At 43.6% G+C, this 18,821-nt stretch overlaps 1 protein-coding gene across 1 annotated transcript in view; it reads right to left on the bottom strand.

Moving 5' to 3' along the window:
- Window positions 1-632: 632 nt before the first annotated feature.
- The window catches only part of LOC113506985, a 98,509-nt gene continuing 80,320 nt past the window's right edge, over window positions 633-18,821 (bottom strand). The window contains exons 102-134 of the mRNA XM_026889834.1: window positions 18,476-18,775; window positions 18,089-18,397; window positions 17,361-18,002; window positions 16,625-17,257; window positions 16,179-16,481; window positions 15,805-16,101; window positions 15,077-15,730; window positions 14,651-14,959; window positions 14,225-14,551; window positions 13,838-14,140; window positions 13,152-13,463; window positions 12,746-13,060; window positions 12,342-12,668; window positions 11,607-12,227; window positions 11,129-11,437; window positions 10,741-11,043; window positions 10,328-10,636; window positions 9,741-10,055; window positions 9,220-9,513; window positions 8,663-9,133; window positions 8,213-8,569; window positions 7,645-7,848; window positions 7,038-7,220; window positions 6,736-6,924; window positions 5,886-6,650; window positions 5,588-5,785; window positions 5,293-5,478; window positions 3,059-5,164; window positions 2,564-2,946; window positions 2,115-2,297; window positions 1,712-1,982; window positions 1,378-1,622; window positions 633-1,294 (exon numbers count right to left, since the gene is read on the bottom strand). Coding sequence (XP_026745635.1) covers window positions 914-1,294; window positions 1,378-1,622; window positions 1,712-1,982; window positions 2,115-2,297; window positions 2,564-2,946; window positions 3,059-5,164; window positions 5,293-5,478; window positions 5,588-5,785; window positions 5,886-6,650; window positions 6,736-6,924; window positions 7,038-7,220; window positions 7,645-7,848; window positions 8,213-8,569; window positions 8,663-9,133; window positions 9,220-9,513; window positions 9,741-10,055; window positions 10,328-10,636; window positions 10,741-11,043; window positions 11,129-11,437; window positions 11,607-12,227; window positions 12,342-12,668; window positions 12,746-13,060; window positions 13,152-13,463; window positions 13,838-14,140; window positions 14,225-14,551; window positions 14,651-14,959; window positions 15,077-15,730; window positions 15,805-16,101; window positions 16,179-16,481; window positions 16,625-17,257; window positions 17,361-18,002; window positions 18,089-18,397; window positions 18,476-18,775 — 13,304 coding nt within the window. The 3' untranslated portion in view covers window positions 633-913. The remainder of the gene's footprint in view (window positions 1,295-1,377; window positions 1,623-1,711; window positions 1,983-2,114; window positions 2,298-2,563; window positions 2,947-3,058; window positions 5,165-5,292; window positions 5,479-5,587; window positions 5,786-5,885; window positions 6,651-6,735; window positions 6,925-7,037; window positions 7,221-7,644; window positions 7,849-8,212; window positions 8,570-8,662; window positions 9,134-9,219; window positions 9,514-9,740; window positions 10,056-10,327; window positions 10,637-10,740; window positions 11,044-11,128; window positions 11,438-11,606; window positions 12,228-12,341; window positions 12,669-12,745; window positions 13,061-13,151; window positions 13,464-13,837; window positions 14,141-14,224; window positions 14,552-14,650; window positions 14,960-15,076; window positions 15,731-15,804; window positions 16,102-16,178; window positions 16,482-16,624; window positions 17,258-17,360; window positions 18,003-18,088; window positions 18,398-18,475; window positions 18,776-18,821) is intronic.

The raw sequence follows: 18,821 nt of genomic DNA, 5'->3' as shown, positions 1-18,821 counted from the left end.
AAAACTAGTCGAGCAATCCCGATAAATGCGATGGGCAATATTTTATTCTTCAAAACATAGATGTCATAATATGTTTGTTGTTTTCGGCTCTGGTTGATATTGAACACTGAGAAGATGTTTTTGACGTATAGGTATCCTTATTGGTTACTGTACTTAGTGTCAACTAAGTAAGTAACCAAAATACCAAGTCCTTGTGGACTTGGTATTAACGTTTAGTCTATTGTTTCATAATAGATAGGTCATATTTGTTGCAAACCCCAACAAAATGTAGTTAATCCCTAATAGAACAATGCCGCCCATAGAGGAGGATCCTACGTACGCAACCTGAGGCAGCGTAGGCTTTCGCTTGCTAGCTTTGACAACAAGTGTACGGTCTATTTAACCGTCTTAAAGAAACCTAACTTTAAATGACTTTGAACTTGTTTTATTACGTTAATAAGATTCGTAATAATAATGATTTGTTATATTTTTCCTCATAAGGATAATGTAGGCGTCTGCTATTGTAGTGGAAATTGACATTGTTATTTTATGATACCTACTCTTTTCATATATAAAAATAGTTTATATTTTATCCTACAAAGGAGTAAAATAAAACAGTGGTAATTATTATTAATTATTATTTATTCTTAACCTAGGTATTTATTTAATAATCGATATTTTATTTTACATACAATTATGGTGATTTCGAATATTTATATGAATATCACAAAATTCGAAGAGCGACGGATGCCACATTAGTAAAAGTAAAACGTAAAAAAATATATAAAATATAGAATAGGGCGGGGCGCGGCGAGCGCAAGTGGGCGCCCGGCGTGCCCCAGGCCGGCGGTCCTCCGGCGGCAGCACAGAGATAGGGAGAGAGGAAGACCGACACCGCCCGGTGCCGGCGGAGGAGCGCGGCCGCGACTAGCTATCAGCGCTGGAACAGCGGGTTGGGGAAGTCGGCCGGGTGCGGCAGAGGCGCAGGCGGCGGGCGCGCGCGACGCCACGCCACCAGCCAGCACGCCACGGCCGCCGCCACCGCCACCAGCGCCAGCAGCGCCGTCAGCGCCAGCGCCACGGCCAGCCCGGCCGCCGACACGCACACCTCGCCCGCGCCCGCCGCGCCGCCCGCGTTGCCCGCGTCGCGTTGCCGCGCTACCTGCGACGTGTCGCGACGCTGCAGCGTCAGGATCTGGTTCGACTCGACGGTAACCTCTTCACGGAACTGGCCCGCGGGGCTTGACGACGCGCTACTGTCGATCGCTTCACGTTTTCTACGTTTGCCAAATGCGTCAGCGCCACGACAATTTACCTGAAAATAATAGTTGTGATGTTATATTGTAAAATACATAAGAACATTGTAATTTTTATCAATTGCTTGCTGTCAATTCTTACCGGTTGGCACTTGCCGAAGCAGACGCGAATATTACATTGGAATCGTATATTATCACTGCTTGGGAATTTAAAAGCGTTAAAGGCGACTCGCAGTACGCTGCCGTCCTCGCTTCGTTCCCATTCGCCAAAGATTGATGGATCGGTGGCACATCCATCGGCGTCAGTTACTGGGTATTCATTTTCAACATTTGTAGCTACTTCGCTTGTTTTCGCAATACAGCTACGAGCAAATCCACCATAGATATCTAGAACAAAATTAAGGTTTCAATAATGTAAAACTGAAAATGCATTATTATCATTAACAAGTTAATCATATAATTGAATGATGACTTACTTGATGGTTGTACATCGACTTGCAACACTAGGTTCTCTCCGATCTCGGCGGAGCTGACTTGGCTGCCGGAGCGGGAGACTATCCTCATGGAGCAGGTGGGTGGCGGGCCGGTGTTAGCGATGGTGCCGGCTGTTGTTAACATCGACACGTTGAACGCCAGTGTCACGTTTTGCTCGCCCGTTTGGTATATACACTTGATGTGGAACGCCTTTGCATTCGATGTCACTAGTTTTGGATGTTTCTGCATAACTAAGACGAAGCTTGCTAGACCCTGTTAGATAAGAAGTAATTTAGAGCCAGTTACGAAAATCATAGAATCAAAGCCTAAGGATGACTTTAAAGCTAGGTGCAATTCAGACATCTTAAAAATTTGATAAATTATGAACATTGTCTCAAAACTTACATTGACGTGCACTAATCCGCACTCGCCGAAGTGCACGGTGAAGTCGACAATACTTTCTTCGTCCTTAGGCGTATCGACTGCTAGTCGACAGCGTTCATCCTTACTGTAGCTCTTCACATACAGCACGCCGTTGAAGTCCTTGATTTTAAGACTAACACGAACACCGTCGGCAAGGCAGTGGACCTAGGAGAAAAAAGTGGAGCGTAATGTTACATAAAAGGGCAGTACAGTTAATCATTCAATTAAACACGTATAGGATTAATTACAACTTTGTTAGATTAGGAATTTGCCAAAAAAAAAACGAATTGGTTAGAAAAAATATCATAAAACAAGCCCCCTTGCTTTTTTTTTGTAGAAACACAACAAACAAATATAAAATTTGCCAACAAACAATAAAAAAGTATTGGGATTTCTTAATTTAATAAAAAAAAATGAGGGATATGTCCTACCTGCATGTCGGGTAGAGGGAAATCTGTGCGGTAAACCGGTGGATTGGTGGTATTGCAGTGCACACGCGGGTTGCCTGTGTAGCCGGCTATACAAGTACAGTGCGAGCGATGGAAAATAGCGTCACACGTGGCCGAGGTGCCGCAGGGCTCAGCTTTGCAAGCGTCCACGCAGGTGCCGTTGATGCAGCGCTCGCGGTCGTCACATTGCGCGTCGGCGCGGCAGCCGCGCTCTTCGCAGCGGTCACCGCGCGGCACGTAGCCGCGGCTCGAATCGCACACGCAGCGCCCGCGCACGTCTAGCACGCGTCCGTCTGAAGCACGGCATGGCACGCAGTTCCCACTCGAGTCGATGCCTTGGCCGTCTACACATTGCGGGATCGGTTCTGTATAAAAACAAATTGCTTTCAAAAATTACACCAATATTTTTAAGTAAAAATTTTTTTTTACCCATTACTAGAAGTCAAGCTTATCATAAGTTTAAGGTTTGTTACTTACGTTTGTTAGAAGTACACTCGACGAGAGCATTTCCTTTGTATCCGGGCAGACATTCACAGATCATAGTTCTAACTGGCAGGGTGTCAATGACTTGACATTCAGCATTCGGACCACACGGCTTTATTTCCTTACATGGGTTTACGCACTTGGCATTCAAACATGCGGTTCCTGATGGACAGTCGATATCTGTGATGCACTGTGGTTGTCTAGTGCTCAAGCAGCCCTGCTCTGTGCTTTGGTATCCGGGAGGACAAATGCAGTGAGCTTCATGTAGGTATATTCTGCATTCGGCAGGTTCATTACATGTAGTCGCATTACATGGGCTCACACATTTAGAGTTAATACATGATTTATCTGGAGGGCAGTCCGAGTTGGCGCGACAGCCAATAGGTGAGCAAGCGACGGATGGATTGCCTATCGTGCCAATCTTACACCTACATGAGGCGCGATGTTCAAAGCCGTAACATTCAGCAGAATCGCCACATACATCGGAGTCGACCGAGCAAGCTGGTATACAACGGCTGTTAAAGCACGTTTCGTCATCTGAACATTGAGAATCGGACTGACATAGGATCTTGTAGCATCCAGTTCGAGCGTCACCCACAAAGCCTGGTTGACAGGCGCACACTGGTTTGTGATCTTTGATTTGACAATCTGTGTTCGGGCCACATTCGCAAGGGTTCTTACATACGGATGTTACGCAGGCGTGATTAGCGGTGCAGTTATCATCAGCATGACAAATCACATCGGCAAAAGTTGTTGCAGGTCGGCAAATTCCTCCGCCACTACTTACGTAGCCAGGTGGACAGGTACATAACATGGTCCGAACAGGTAAAGTTGGCGATACTTCACACTGTGCCGGAGTAGAACAAGGTTTCAATTCTGTACAAGGGTTAACGCATCTGGATGACAAACAAGCCATCCTTGATGGACAATCAGCATCTACGTAACATTCTGCAATTACTTGTGGCCTGCATTCTACGTATGGACTTCCGGTGTAGCCTTGTTCACATTTGCAAACAGCCATATGATTTCTGACTAAGCAAGTGGCTCCAGTTCCACAGATGTTTCCATTTAGGCATGGATTTACGCATCTGTGAGCGTGACACTGTTTATCTAATGGGCAGTCACCATTACTCCTACATTCAATCGGATGACAACCCAAATAAACGTCTCCTTCGAATCCAGGGCTACATCTGCAAAGTGGTAGGTTTCTTTCCACGTAGCATTCAGCGTTGGGTCCACACGTACTGTTTAGAAGACAAGGGCTGATGCAATTGCCATTGACGCAAGCTTCGGTTGGTTGACACTCTGAACTGCTGCGGCATCCAACAATGTGACATCTGCGGTATGGATCTCCTTCAAATCCTTCTCGACAAGAGCAAATGGGCCTGTGGTTGCGGATGAAACATTCAGCGTTATCGCCACAATTGCATGGGTTTCGACAGATTCTATTAACGCAAGATTCGTGGTCACCACAGTCCTGGTCTGTAGAACAACTGGGTGCTGGCAACTGCGCTGGTTTACATGAGCCTCCCTCTTCAGGTATAAATCCGTCAGGGCAGCGACATATCAGGGTTCTGAACGGTACACTGTCGGAAACGGAGCAACGGGCATTACCAGTGCATGGTTTTAGTTCGTTACAAGCTTCCCGACATTCGTCTCTAAGACAAGCGTAGCCACTAGGGCATTCGCTATCCATGCGGCACTCGGGCTCTCCAATAACGTCTACTTTTAGGCAATGAACTAATGGATCTCCGAGTGGTAGTGCTAATGGACATTTGCATGAAGCTGCGTGGTTCCGGGCGAAACATTCAGCATTGTTGGCACATGGGTTTTGACCTTCGCTTGAACAGGCATTACGGCATGATCCTTTCACGCAAACACTGTCGTCGTTACAGTCAGTATCGATTTCACACTCAGCGGTCTGACATCTGGTGTATGGGTTTCCAGTTGTGCCAGTGGGGCAGCGACAGTTAGGTCGATGTGCTTTGCCGAAACACTCAGCACTAATAGCGCAAGGTGCGTCGACAACGCATGGGTTTACGCAAGCTCCGTTGTAACACGTGTCGCTGTCAGGACACTCCGAGTCTGAAGTACATCCAACTATAACAAAAATGACATTAATTTATTTAATATTTTTGTCAATACTATATCTTGACATACGATTACAACATAACAATATTAATAAATTTATTTTAAATACATTTATCAATTAAATTTGTAATAAATACCTTGCGTGCAGCCGACGTAGGGATTTCCTGAAAATCCACGTTCACAGTAGCATACGGGATGGTGTCTCACTACTGTACACTCCGCATTAGATCCACAAGAGCATGGGTCAGCGCATGCGCCATTAACACACGCTTGTGATAACGGACACTCTGCATTAGCTTTACAGCCCACAAGAATATCTGAAGCTGTAACGAAAATTTAAATATTACATAGGTATATTTTTTACTTATGTTATCGGTTCTTTAATTCTATATTTTAATGTAATTGTAATACCAAAGTTTAAAATATACTTACGTGGCGTGCATCGAACAAAACCGTCGCCAGAATATCCTGTAGGACATCTGCATTGCGGTTTGTGATTTAAAACTCGGCATAATGCTCCAGGACCGCAAGCGTCGTTACATGGATTAACGCAAGAGCGGTCGACACATGCTCGTTCTGAACCGCACTCCTGGTCATTGAAGCATTCGAAGACCGATGGTAGTCGAGGTACTGCAAAAACGAGCAAATCAAGAGTTTTATATAGTAAATAAATAAATATCCTCAGGATATGGCTTAAATGTCAAAAAAGAAAGTGGCAACATTTACTTACTTGTGTTACATTCTATTCTTGGGTTACCAGTGTACGCTGGTGCACACGTGCAACGCGATGTGTGATCAATCGATTCGCAGAGTGCGTTTTGTCCACATGGGTCGGCTCTACAAGCTTCAACGCAACTTCCACGACGGCACGTTTGACTATTGGCACAGTCAGAATCCACTGAGCATTCGGCTTCCGGTGGAGCTCGACATCCGTTGTCCGGTGCCACACGACCACCATCGGGACAAACACAAGCGACGGCACGCAAAGGCAACACGTCTACGATCTTACAGTTGAGTCCGGAATCACATGGGTTTTCAAGACAAAGGTCGACACAGCGTGAATTAACGCAGGCAAATGGTGCTGAGCAGTCAGCGTCCTTGGAACACTCTGTTTCGTCTTGTGCAACATTGCAGCCACGACTGTATGGGTCACCAGTTCGGCCTGCAGGGCAGGTGCATACGGCGCGATGGTTCCTAGCAGTGCATACTGCGTCAGATGCGCACGATTGATCAGTGCACGCTGGCTGGCACACACGATTGAGTCGGTTGCAAATCTGTGTCTCGTCACAGTCTTCGTTGTAGTGGCAGATTGCCGAAACGCAAGCTCGTCGTGGATCACCCTGGGTGCCCGGCGGACAGCGGCAACTAGCGATGTGCGCAACAGCCACACAGTTTGCGTCTCTTCCACATGGTGTTCCAAGTGAGCAAGGATCTTGGCAGTAATTGTTGACACACATCTTGTCAAATGGACAGCCGTCGTCTGATGTACATTCAGCTGTTGAGAATTCGAAACATATATTTATAAGGATGTTTGTCTATACTTAGATAGTAAGACCGGTTTATATTAATTTGATAATTACGCGTGTAGCAGATGCGCGCCGGGTCACCGGCTGTGCCGGGCGGGCAATGGCAGCGAGCGCGGTGCTGCGCAGCCTCACACTGAGCGCCCGCGCCGCACGCGCCCGCACATGCAGACACGCAGCGCTGCGCTACGCACGCCTCTGCCCCACCACACTCTGCATCAGAAGTACACTCGACACCCGGCGAACCTACAAGATAATTTAGTTACATATTTGTACATAAGCATATTGAGATACATATAAATGTTTATCGGTAAAAATATTCAAGATTTATAAAGCATATTATAATTTTTGTATCTCACCGAGTGTGCAGGCCACTTGGGGATTTCCTTGTAGTGGTGGCACGCAGGTACAGGAAGCACGGTGTGCGTTGGCTCGGCACTCGGCGCCAGAGCCGCAAGTCACGTCAGCACAAGCACTCACGCACGCGCGGTTAAGGCAACGCTCCTCAGAATTACAATCACTGTCTGAATTACATTCACCTCCTAGAAACAAATATTGTATTATTGCATTTGGCCAATTATACAAGTATTATTTACTGAAAAGTTACATAAATAATATTAGTACATATAATGAATAATTCAAATTTGTATAATTATATGTAAGATAGTAAAACTACAACTAAACAAAGTAGTGTTCAACCTTATAGTGTGCGTGAAAAGTAAGAGGAACTCAATGCTGTATATATTTACATGCAGCATTATGTACATGAACCGTGCAAAAAAACCTCAAAACTAAGATTCTCCCCGATTCTTTCCTCACCTACCGTATGTAAAATAACTCATTTTTCGGCTCCTGCAAATAAACTCATTAAAACAAAGCTTTATGTCAATAACAGATCCCAACAAAACAAATCCGATCGATCTGTTTTGTTCGGATCATTATTTTGCTTATTATACTCGTACTTACTTGGGCTGCATTGAACCGAAGCATCACCGACAAGAGGTTTGGGACATTCGCAAACAAGTGTACGGAAAGGTAATGTATTTGCTACTCTGCACACTGCTCTGCTACCACAAGACGTTGGTTCACATGGGTTTCGACATATTCCTTGTAAGCAAGCTAGGTCAGGACCACATTCAGCGTCGAGTTCACATTGCGCTTGTTCCAAAACTAAAAAGATAAAAGCAAATATGGTAAATTGGCACCAACTTTGTATATAGTTCTAATATATAAAACTTCCGTGTCACGATGTTAGTTACCGTACTCCTCCGAAACGGCTTAACCGATTTTTACCAAATTTTATATGCGTATTTAGTAGGTCTGAGAATCGACCAACATCTATTTTTCATACCCCTAATGTTAAGTGTTAAGAGTTGCTCACATTTTTTTTTTGTACGACATTTTTTATTTTTATTTTTTTATAATGTGGCATTAAATAATACATACAACTAGAAATAATTTATTCGGTAAAACAACGTTTGCTGGGTCAGCTAGTAGTTGTATATGGTTCAAATAAAGAAAAGCAAGTACAAACCTTGTCGGCACTCGATCTTAGGATTACCCTGTGTACCTCTTGGGCACTCGCAAGTTGGTACATGACGTACAACTGTGCAGATGGCACCTTGAGCGCATGCGCCAAGGCAAGGGTCTTTGCAAGTGCCACGAGAGCAAGCGAGCCACGATGAGCAGTCTTCGTCCACAACACATTCCGCTCTGCGGCATCCGGTCCATGGATTGCCGTGAGCCCCAGCATCGCATTCACAAGCCGCAGTGTGACCCCGGGCAACACAATGTGCTTCCAAGCCACAACGTACGCGTGAACACACCTTTATACAGGAACCGCTTTCGCAGCTCTCATCGTCTGGGCAATCATTATTACTGTGGCATTGCACTAAAAGAAAAAATAAGAGAAAATACAAATACAATCATATTTAGCAGTGAGTACAAGTTATAAATCCTGGCAAATAATTCATTATAAAAATACCTGAGTAGCATCCTGTATAAGCATCGCCTTCGTATCCTGGTAAACAAGTACAAAGAGCCCTATGTTGTTTGGCTAGGCAGCGTGCATTCAGGCCACAGTTATTGACTCCGCAAACAGGTGAACAATGTGTGTCAATACACGCAGCGTTATCCTCACACTGTTCATCCCTTAAACATTCTGGAACAGGTGGCGCTGGCGTAGAGATAATAATGCGTTCACAGCGTACTAGTGGCGACCCAGTATACCCAGCAGGGCAAGAGCACACAGGCGAGTGTCTGACACCTGTACACAGCGCGTTTATACCACATGCACTCACGCACGGATCAGTGCACTTTCTGTTGATACATGCTCGGTCTCCAGAGCAGTCATCGTTTACTGTACACTCATAATATGTGCATATTCCATTTCGACATGTTCCATGTGGTCCACATGGGTTGGGGTCACATGGATCCTGAGGCTTCTTTGGTGTTTCTAAAATTATAACGAAGATAAATTATAATTAATTAATATTTTAGTGCGTTTCTAGATGTTTTTGTTGTGCGTAAAAAATTACAAACCTATGCAGCCAACAAATGGATCACCGGATGTGGAAGGTGGACACCAGCAGATTGGGGCATGGTTAAATACGCGGCACATAGCGCCGTTACCGCACGTGCCGGGGCAGGGGTCAATGCACTTGTTGCGAACACAGGCGCGGTCGCGCGGACACTCTGAGCTGACCACGCACTCCGGTCTGCAGCCAGTGGTCGATGCATCACCACTGGTACCGCTCGGGCACGAACACATGGCGCTGTCACCGATTACAGTGCACAAAGCACCAGGTCCACAGGGTGAAGGAGTACATGGCGGTTCTGATGAAGAAAATGTATTGTTGAAGATTAATGCGAAAAAATAGACGCTTGTGACATTTCATGTCGCTTTAGATATGTCACTTTTCACAACATTTAAGCCAAAAATAATTATAGTGATTTTAACATCACTAAAAAAGTTAAAATCTTTTACCTATATCTAAAGGGTGTAACACAACCCTAATTTTTTCCCCCGTTAATAAAGGTATAAAATAATTTTAATGACTTACGGGTCATTTCTACGTAGCATCTCTCAAATGCGTTCCCTCTGGTTCCAGGTGGACAAGAACATAAAGGAATATGGTTGACAGTTTCACAATCGGCTCCTACGCCGCAAGTACCCTGGCAAGGGTCACGGCAGTGGGAACGTATACAAGCTTTAGTAGGAGAGCAGTCAGAGTCCGCAAGACATTCCGGTCGGCATCCTGTGTTCGGGTCACCCCGCAGGCCAGGCTCGCATTCGCAAGAAGCGCCGGTTCCTTTGGTGCGGCACACGGCACCAGGCCCACACGGTGATGGAACACACGGGTCATTTGGTTGTTTAGCTATAAAATATTAAAAAAACACAATTAAACATAAGCCTAAGCAGTCTAGGACATCGTAGCAAATATGGAAAGCTTTCTTCTTTAAGCTAGTCTCCTAGTCACAGAAAAAGGTAAACGGCGCCCTTGGTTTCGCTAGTAAAACCCATGCCTAAGCTTTAAAAGCGAAGACGCAAGTTAACCGTACCTCTAACCTCACATTTATAGTATATATCCTCATTTAGGTACCCTAAATCATATTTAAGTAAAGCAATCATCCGTTTGATCTATCTTACGAATATTTTCGATGGGAAGACACGCTGTTAAAGGATTTCCAGTAGTAGATGGTGGGCAAACGCATCGCGGTTCATGAGCAACCGGATTGCATTGAGCTCCTTGTCCGCAGGCTCCAGGACAGGGGTCTACACAATGTCTGTTAATGCAGGTAAGATGCCATTCACAGTCATTAGAGTCCAAACACTCATAACGACAGAATGGTGGAGCTCCGAAAAAGCCTGGACGACAGCGACATTGGCTATCGACGCAGTCAGCGTTTGGTCCACAGTCGGGACATGGTGAAGACTTTTTGGGTTCAGAATCTAGCACTGTAAAAATAATAACCGTCATGAATTATGATGCGAAAATACATTATTAAATGTACATAAAAAGTCTTTTCTATAGAATAGAGTTATTTTTTATTGAAATTTACCTGGTATGCAACGAATGAACGGATCGCCAGTATATCCAGATGGGCAAGTACAAATTGGCGAATGCATAGTAGTGCGACAAATAGCGTGTGCACCGCATGAGCCTGGGCATGGATCACGGCACTTCTCATTGCGACACGCCAGTGTGGGAGGGCAGTCGGCCGAACTACGGCATTCAGGTCGGCAACTAGGCGGGTCTGCCATCATAGGTGGACGACATGAACAGTGTGCCACGGTTCCTTGTGCACGACATACGCTGTTTGGTCCGCATGGGTTTGGCGAGCAAGGATCTGTTTCCACGGGTGCTGTGAAGAGTTATGCATGTAAAATATACGCACTGAATCTGTATTAAGTCATTTTGATTAAAATAAAAACAAAACCAATTCATACCTATCACGCGTCTACACGCTATAAAGGCGTCTCCCTGAAGTGGTGCTGGGCACTCGCAAATAGCGATGTGGTTGTAGACGTTGCATATTGCGTCAAGACCACAAGCATTTTTACATGGGTCAACGCATTTATAATTGACACAGGCCTTTCTTCTATCACAGTCATTGTCAATTGTACATTGTGGTCGACATTCAATTGCAGGATTGCCATGATATCCAGGTATACATGAACATGTGCCGTTGCTACAAATTGCATTGCTGCCGCACGGATTCTGTGCACAAGGATCTAATGGAACGGGCAATTGTGGTTCTGCAAAAAAAATAAGGTTGTGTAAAAAAAAAATGTGGTCCTGTAAAAAAAAGAAACAATCGGGAACTATCACGTTTTAGCTATTTTCTGAAAGTTTCTTCTCAAACCATTCTTCTATAAGGGATGTTAAATTTCGAGAATACTTAAAAATCCGTATTAATATACGTACCATCGGATAAATAGCATCCAACAAAAGAATTACCGCGGTAATTAGGTAAACATGTACATATAGCAAGATGGTTCATTGCTCTGCATTCCGTATTAGAACCACAAGACCCGAGACATGGGTCAACACATCTCTCTCGGACACAAGCTTTGTCATTCGGACAGTCTTCGTTGATGACACATTCGGGAGCACATCGTGGCGGGGCACCAAAGTATCCCTCCTTGCAGCTACAAATAGCCAAGCCACTAGCATCTCTGCATATCGAGAATGGTCCGCAAGGGTTGGGTTCGCACGGTGTTGCTACTTGTGGCGGGGGTGCTTTTTCTTTTGAACATCTAATAAATGCATCGCCTTCAAAACCTGGGAGACAGGTGCAGTATGGGCTGTGGTGGTAGACGCGACACTGTGCGTTTTCTCCACATGCTCCAATGCATGGGTCAATGCACTTCTGTCTAATACATGCTTTGTCAAGAGAACACTCTGAGCTGGTCATGCATTCCAGTCTACAGTTTGGTGGCCGGCCAATATATTCTGACATGCATGTGCACATAGCCTTGTTGTTGACAGCATTGCAAATACTATTAGGGCCACATGGTGAAGGTTGACACGGGTCGGTTGGAGGTTCTATAAAATGTAGAAAATAATTTAGATAGATTTTTACATGTAATGCATGACTACAAAATCACAGATTAAAATTGAAACTTTTTGACGAAGAAACAGGTCAAATTATTTAGTTACCTTCTCTGAGAATGCATCTGCCATGGGGATTGCCTACATATCCTGTTATGCAGGCACAATTAGGAATATGATTAATCATTTGACATTCAGCATTTGTTCCGCACAGGCCAGGGCATGGGTCTTGACATCTATTGTTGATACATGCGAGATTTTCTGAACAGTCAGAGTTAATAACGCATTCAGGCCTGCAACCCTCGTAAGGATTGCCAAAGTATCCAGTAACACAGGTACAACTGCCTGCATTGTTACGCTCCTGACAAACGGCATTGGGTCCACACGGGCTAGGTACACACGGCTCAATTGGTGAAGCTGGTTTTTCTGTAGGGACTAAAATATAAATGAAATGTTAGAAGTAATAAAACTTAAGAGGATAGAATCATATGAAGGTTAGGGTGAAATCTTACCTTTAATCGGATTGCATTGATAGAATGAGTCACCCTCGTATCCGGTCTGGCAAATACATTGGGGAGAATGGCTGATAACTCGACATTCCGCGTTAATTCCGCAGGCGCCTACGCATGGATCGACGCACTTCTGATTAATGCAAGCCTTGTTAAAGCTACATTCACTATTTGTGACACATTCAGGGCGACAATATGGCGGTTGTCCCATGTAACCGGTCAGACATGAACACGATGGTGCTTCATTTATCGCTCGACATTCACTATTTGGTCCACATGGCGATGGTTCACACGGCGTACGTTTTGGTGGTGGATCGTCTAATAAAATAACAGGAACATTATTTCACTGACAAGCACAAATAGTGTAAGTACAGTATTTGTAATCATTGGATTTAAAGTGAGTACTTACGTTGAACAACAGCACAGTGCGTAAATGGATCACCGGTGAAACCATTTCTGCAGTAACATATGGGCTTGTGGTTATGAACTCTGCACTCCGCGTTTAGCCCACAAGAACCCATACAAGGATCAACGCATTTTTGGTTTGAGCAGGACATGAGGCTTGTGCACTCCGAATCTACCAAACATTCTGGTCTGCATGCTGGAGGAACACCGATGTAGCCCATAAGACATGAACACACGGCTTGCTCATTAAATGTTCGACATGTGCTGTATGGACCACATGGAGACGGATAACAAGGATCCTTATTTTGTGGTATCACTGAAAATATTGAATCATAATTTAGTTTTGTCTGTCTTATCTAATATATAAAATTCCCGTGTCACGATGTTAGTTACCGTACTCCTCCGAAACGGTTCGACCAATTTTATTGAAATTTTGTATACGTATTGGGTAGGTCTGAGAATAGAACAACATCTATTTTTCATACCCCTAAGTGATAAGGGTTGCTCACACTAAAAAAATATATTTTATTTTTTGGACGACATTGTTTGTTTTTTTTTTTTTTTATAATGTGTCATTAAAAATAAATACATCAAGAAAAAAAAAATCGGCAAAACAACGTTTGCTGGGTCAGCTAGTTTTTTTATACTTTTTCTACGAATTTATTGCTTGCTTATTTCATTGTTACTTACCGACTGCTGTACATGTAAAGAATGCATTTCCAGTGGTGTTTGAAGGACAACTACACATTGGTATGTGGTTGTACACTTCACACAGCGCTCCTTGCCCGCAAAGATTTGTGCACGGGTTTATACATTTATTGTTCACACACGTTAAGGCGGAGGCACAGTCTGAATTGTGAGTGCATTCTGGTCGGCAACTTAGGTAAGGATTGCCAAAGTAATTAGGCCTACACGTACATAGACCATCGTTGCAGTCGGCGTTAGCTCCACAGGGACTCGGATTGCACTTATCATATTGGGTAGGCACATGTTCTGAAAACGGAAATAATTAAGGTAAATAACATAATCATTAGATATTTAAAAGAATAAAAAAATTGTAAAACGTTGAAAATTTACCTATTTTCTCCTTGACATGACAGCTTTCGAATGGATTTCCAGTATATCCTTCTCTACAACTGCATATAGCAGCGTGCTGGTACACCTGGCATTCAGTTTGAAGGCCACATGATCCCTGGCACGGATCGCGACATTTTTGGTTTATGCAAGCCTTAGTGCTAGGACAGTCCGAGTTCACAGTGCATTCTGATCGGCAGTTAGGAGGGGTACCGATATAGTTTTCTAAGCAAGAGCATGATGATATTTGGTTCACAATTTGACACTGAGAATTAGGTCCACATGGTGACGGTATGCATGGGTTCTGGTCGTGAAGAGGAGGTGTCGATTCTGTAATAAAAATATGTTAATATTAAATAAATTTAATCAGGTTATCAATACTTATTTTAAATTATAATTTTGCGAGTAATATATATCACATGCACTCACCTATTACATAAGCGCATCTAACGAATGGATCTCCTTCAAATCCTCTTCGACAAGAACATATCGGAGCGTGGTTAACCACTCTGCATTCAGCATCTTGTCCACACGCACCAATGCATGGATTCACACATTTTTGCCTAACACAACTCTTAGTAACGTCACACTCCGAGTTCACTGTGCACTCTGGTCGGCAATTAGGTGGAGATCCGAAGAAATCTGGCATACATGAGCACGTAGCTTGTCCATTGTTTTCTTTGCAGATTGAATTGCTTCCACATGGGTTGGGCACACATGGATTTTGTGGAGTGGAGACTGGAATTAAGCGTATGATAACGATATAAGACATCGCTTGTGGAAAAAGGACAGTTCTCTTAGTATAAGAGCAACATGTGTATTATTAAATTGATTAACTTAATAAGAAAAGCTTACCAGGTTCATTAATAACAATGTGACAGTAAGTGTACGGATTTCCTGTGTAGCCTGGAGCACAATTGCATGATGGAATATGATTGACAACTTGACATATTGCAGTAGAACCACATACTCCTGGACAAGGATCTTCACATTTATTTCTCAGACAGGCTTTATTATAAGGACAGTCAGTATTCACCACACATTCGGGTCTGCAAGACTCGTATGGGTTTCCAAAATATCCAGGTTCACATATGCATGCAGCGGCCCCATTTCTCGAAACTTTGCACTGGGCATTAGCTCCGCATGGTGTTGGATTACAAGGGTCTATTTTTTCTACTGCTTGAGGTATTAAATAACATGATGTGAATGGATCACCGGTGTACCCATCTTGACATGAGCACATAGGACTGTGTAAACGTACAACACATTGTGTATTACTACCACATGATCCAGGACATGGGTCATTGCATTTGTAATTCATACAAGCTCTATTTGATGGACAGTCCTCGCTGGTGGTACACTCGCGGCGACATTGTGGTGGTGTTCCTTCGAACGTTGGCTGACATGTGCAAATGTATGACTTGCCGTTTGGCGTTGGATTACAAATACTATTTGGTCCACATGGTGATGGTACACATGGATTTGTAAGTTGTTCTTCAATGGCTTGAACTAAAAAAAAATACATGTTAAGCAATCATGTTTTTTCTTTATACATTAAAATTTGAATAGGAGATAATAATTACCATAACAGTGACCAAATGGTGAGCCGGTATGTCTCGGTGGACATGTGCATATCGGGTTATGGTTGTTAACGTTACATATCGCGTTATATCCGCATGAGCCAGGACAAGGATCTTGACATTTTCGGTTAATACAAGCCTGTGATGGTGGACAATCTGTACTCTGAATACATTCCGGGCGACAGTTTGGTGGGTTGCCTATAAAGCCTTGAACACAGGCGCACACAGCTTGGCCATTCGCTTCCCTACAAACACTATTTGGCCCACAAGGAGAGGGCTCACATGGCCTACCAACAGGTTCTGTAAGCAAAAACGAAACTTATAGTACAGTTGTATTACTAGGATAGGATTTGCCAGGTACTTGAATTAATACGTACTTTCAATTCGAATGCACTGAGTGAATGCATCTCCAGTCATACCACTAGGGCAGCTGCAGATAGCAACATGGTTATAGACGTTACATTCCGCGTTCGATCCACACATGTCTCTACAGGGATCTACGCATTTTGATCTTAAACATGCTTTGTCTAGCGGGCAATCAGTGCTCAGAACACATTCGGGCCGGCAACCGAAGTACGGATCTCCTTGATATTCAGGTAAACATCTACATTCGCCATTATCACATAGTGCGTTAGCACCACATGGCGATGGATAGCAAGGATCAACTCTTTGTGGTGTTTCTAAAAAAAGAGAATAATTAGTGTTGAAGTAAATCTCTATTTAATAACAATACAATTTGAGATTATGTATTTTAAATTTCAAAAATGTAAAATTCATAAAATATTGGAGTATCATTTTTTTTTAAATTTACTTATCTGCTTACCTATAGGTTTGATGTTGCATATTGCAAATGGATCTCCTTCATATCCGTTGGGACATGAGCAAACAGGTATGTGGTTCACAACGTTGCAGATAGCACTTAGTCCACACGAGCCCAAACATGGGTTCTGGCATTTCATATTCATACAAGCCTTATCATTGCTACAATCCGTGTTCACTACGCATTCAGGTTTACAGTTTGGTGGGCTGCCAAAGAATCCAACTGTACATGAACAAGATGGTACTCCACCAATGTCGCGACATTCTGCATTCAAACCACATGGTGAAGGGATGCATGGGTTGACTTGCTCCATCAATGTCGGTTGTTTTTCAGGAATTACATAACATACCGAGAATGGATCACCAGTATAACCTTGTTTGCAAGAACAAATTGGGTTGTGTTTGATCACTCTGCATTCTGTTTGTATACCACATGCATTTTCACAAGGCGATTCACATTTAAAGTTAACGCACACTTTGTCTAGAGGACATTCCGAACTTGTAACGCATTCCGGTCGGCACATCGGCGGAGATCCTTGATAACCGCTTACGCACGTGCAGATTGCTATACCATTCTGAGTTTTGCACTGGCTATTAGGTCCGCATGGTGAGGGATTGCATGGATCTACAGGGTCCGCTGTAAAAAAATGTGTGGTGTTAAAACAATCTGTATGTTTTACAATAAAAATAAACTAAGCACTCACATGTTTACAGTAATACTAAGTACAGTGGGAACCTACCTTGAACCTTGAATGAGCAAATCTTGTATGGATCACCATAGTGCTGGTCTGGGCAAGAACAACTTGGAATATGATTAATGACGTTACAGAGAGCATTTATGCCGCATGTCCCTGGACAAGGATCGTGACATTTATTTTGATAACATGCCAAGTTTGACGGACAATCTGAATTAACCAAACATTCCGGTTTGCACGCTTCGTACGGATTACCAAAGTATCCAGGAATACATCTACAGGAGCCAGCATTGTTTTGTTCTCTGCATTCAGCGTTTGCACCACAAGGTGAAGGTACGCAAGGTGTGGGACGTTCTTGTTCTATGGCAGCTACTTCAGGATTACAGTAGATGAAAGGATCGCCCGTGAATCCATTTTGGCACAGACATATCGGTGTATGACTCACGACTCTACATTCCGCGTTGACACCACATGAACCTCGGCAAGGATCTTGACACTTTCTGTTTATGCAAGCCATGTTTGAGGCACATTCTGTGTTAGATGTACACTCAGGCCTACAGTTCGGTGGCGCACCTATAAATTCAGGTAAGCATCGGCAATCTGCGTTATCTCCAATTTCCGTGCATTGTGAATTAGGGCCACACGGAGACGGCAAGCATGGATTTATTTTTTCAGGTGGTGTAGCAGCTGTAATAACAAAATAGTTTAGTGTAGGTAGTACATGCAAAGTCTTAAATAGTAAGATAAGTACTCAAAACATTCGGGATACTTACGGATTAACTGGCAAATTGAGAAAGGATCGCCAGAATATCCAGAGAGACAAGTGCATACTGGATTATGATTAACAACAATGCACTGGGTATGACGACCGCATGCTCCGGGACATGGGTCTATACATTTCTGGTTGGAGCAAGCCTGGTTCAGTTTACAATCGGAGCTGACTGTGCACTCTGGGCGACAGTTTGGTGGGCTGCCTATAAAGCCTTGCACACAGACGCAAACGGCATGCCCACTTACTTCTCTACATTGACTGTATGGACCACAAGGTGATGGTTCACATAGGTTTGTAGGCACCGTGGGTACTGAAAAATAATATTAATTGAATGAGACCTCTATTTTTAGTGACGTAAAATTTGGATTAAGATTATAAAAATGCATACCTTTCAGTTCATTGCAAAAAACAAATGGCGAGCCTGTATAGCCTAGTGGGCATGAACACATTGGAATATGATTGATAGTTTCACAGATAGCACCAGTGCCGCATGTTCCCACGCAAGGATCCGTGCATTTGTTTCTTACACATGCCTTGTCCCGTGAACAGTCGGAGTTCAGGACACATTCGGGTTTACAGCCAAAATAAGGATCTCCAAAGTATTCTGGTAAACATAAGCAAGCCCCATTCTCACATATAGCATTTGCACCACATGGCGAAGGAGAACAAGGGTTTACTGGCTCCATATCTGCAAAATATTATAACAAGACATTAAAGACACTCATGTAGCAGTA

The sequence above is a fragment of the Trichoplusia ni genome, unplaced genomic scaffold, assembly GCF_003590095.1.
Source record: "Trichoplusia ni isolate ovarian cell line Hi5 unplaced genomic scaffold, tn1 tig00000182, whole genome shotgun sequence".
Classification (NCBI taxonomy): domain Eukaryota; kingdom Metazoa; phylum Arthropoda; class Insecta; order Lepidoptera; family Noctuidae; genus Trichoplusia; species Trichoplusia ni.
The sequence above is the reverse complement of the archived record's forward strand: the minus strand, read 5'-3'. Positions and strand labels throughout refer to the sequence as shown.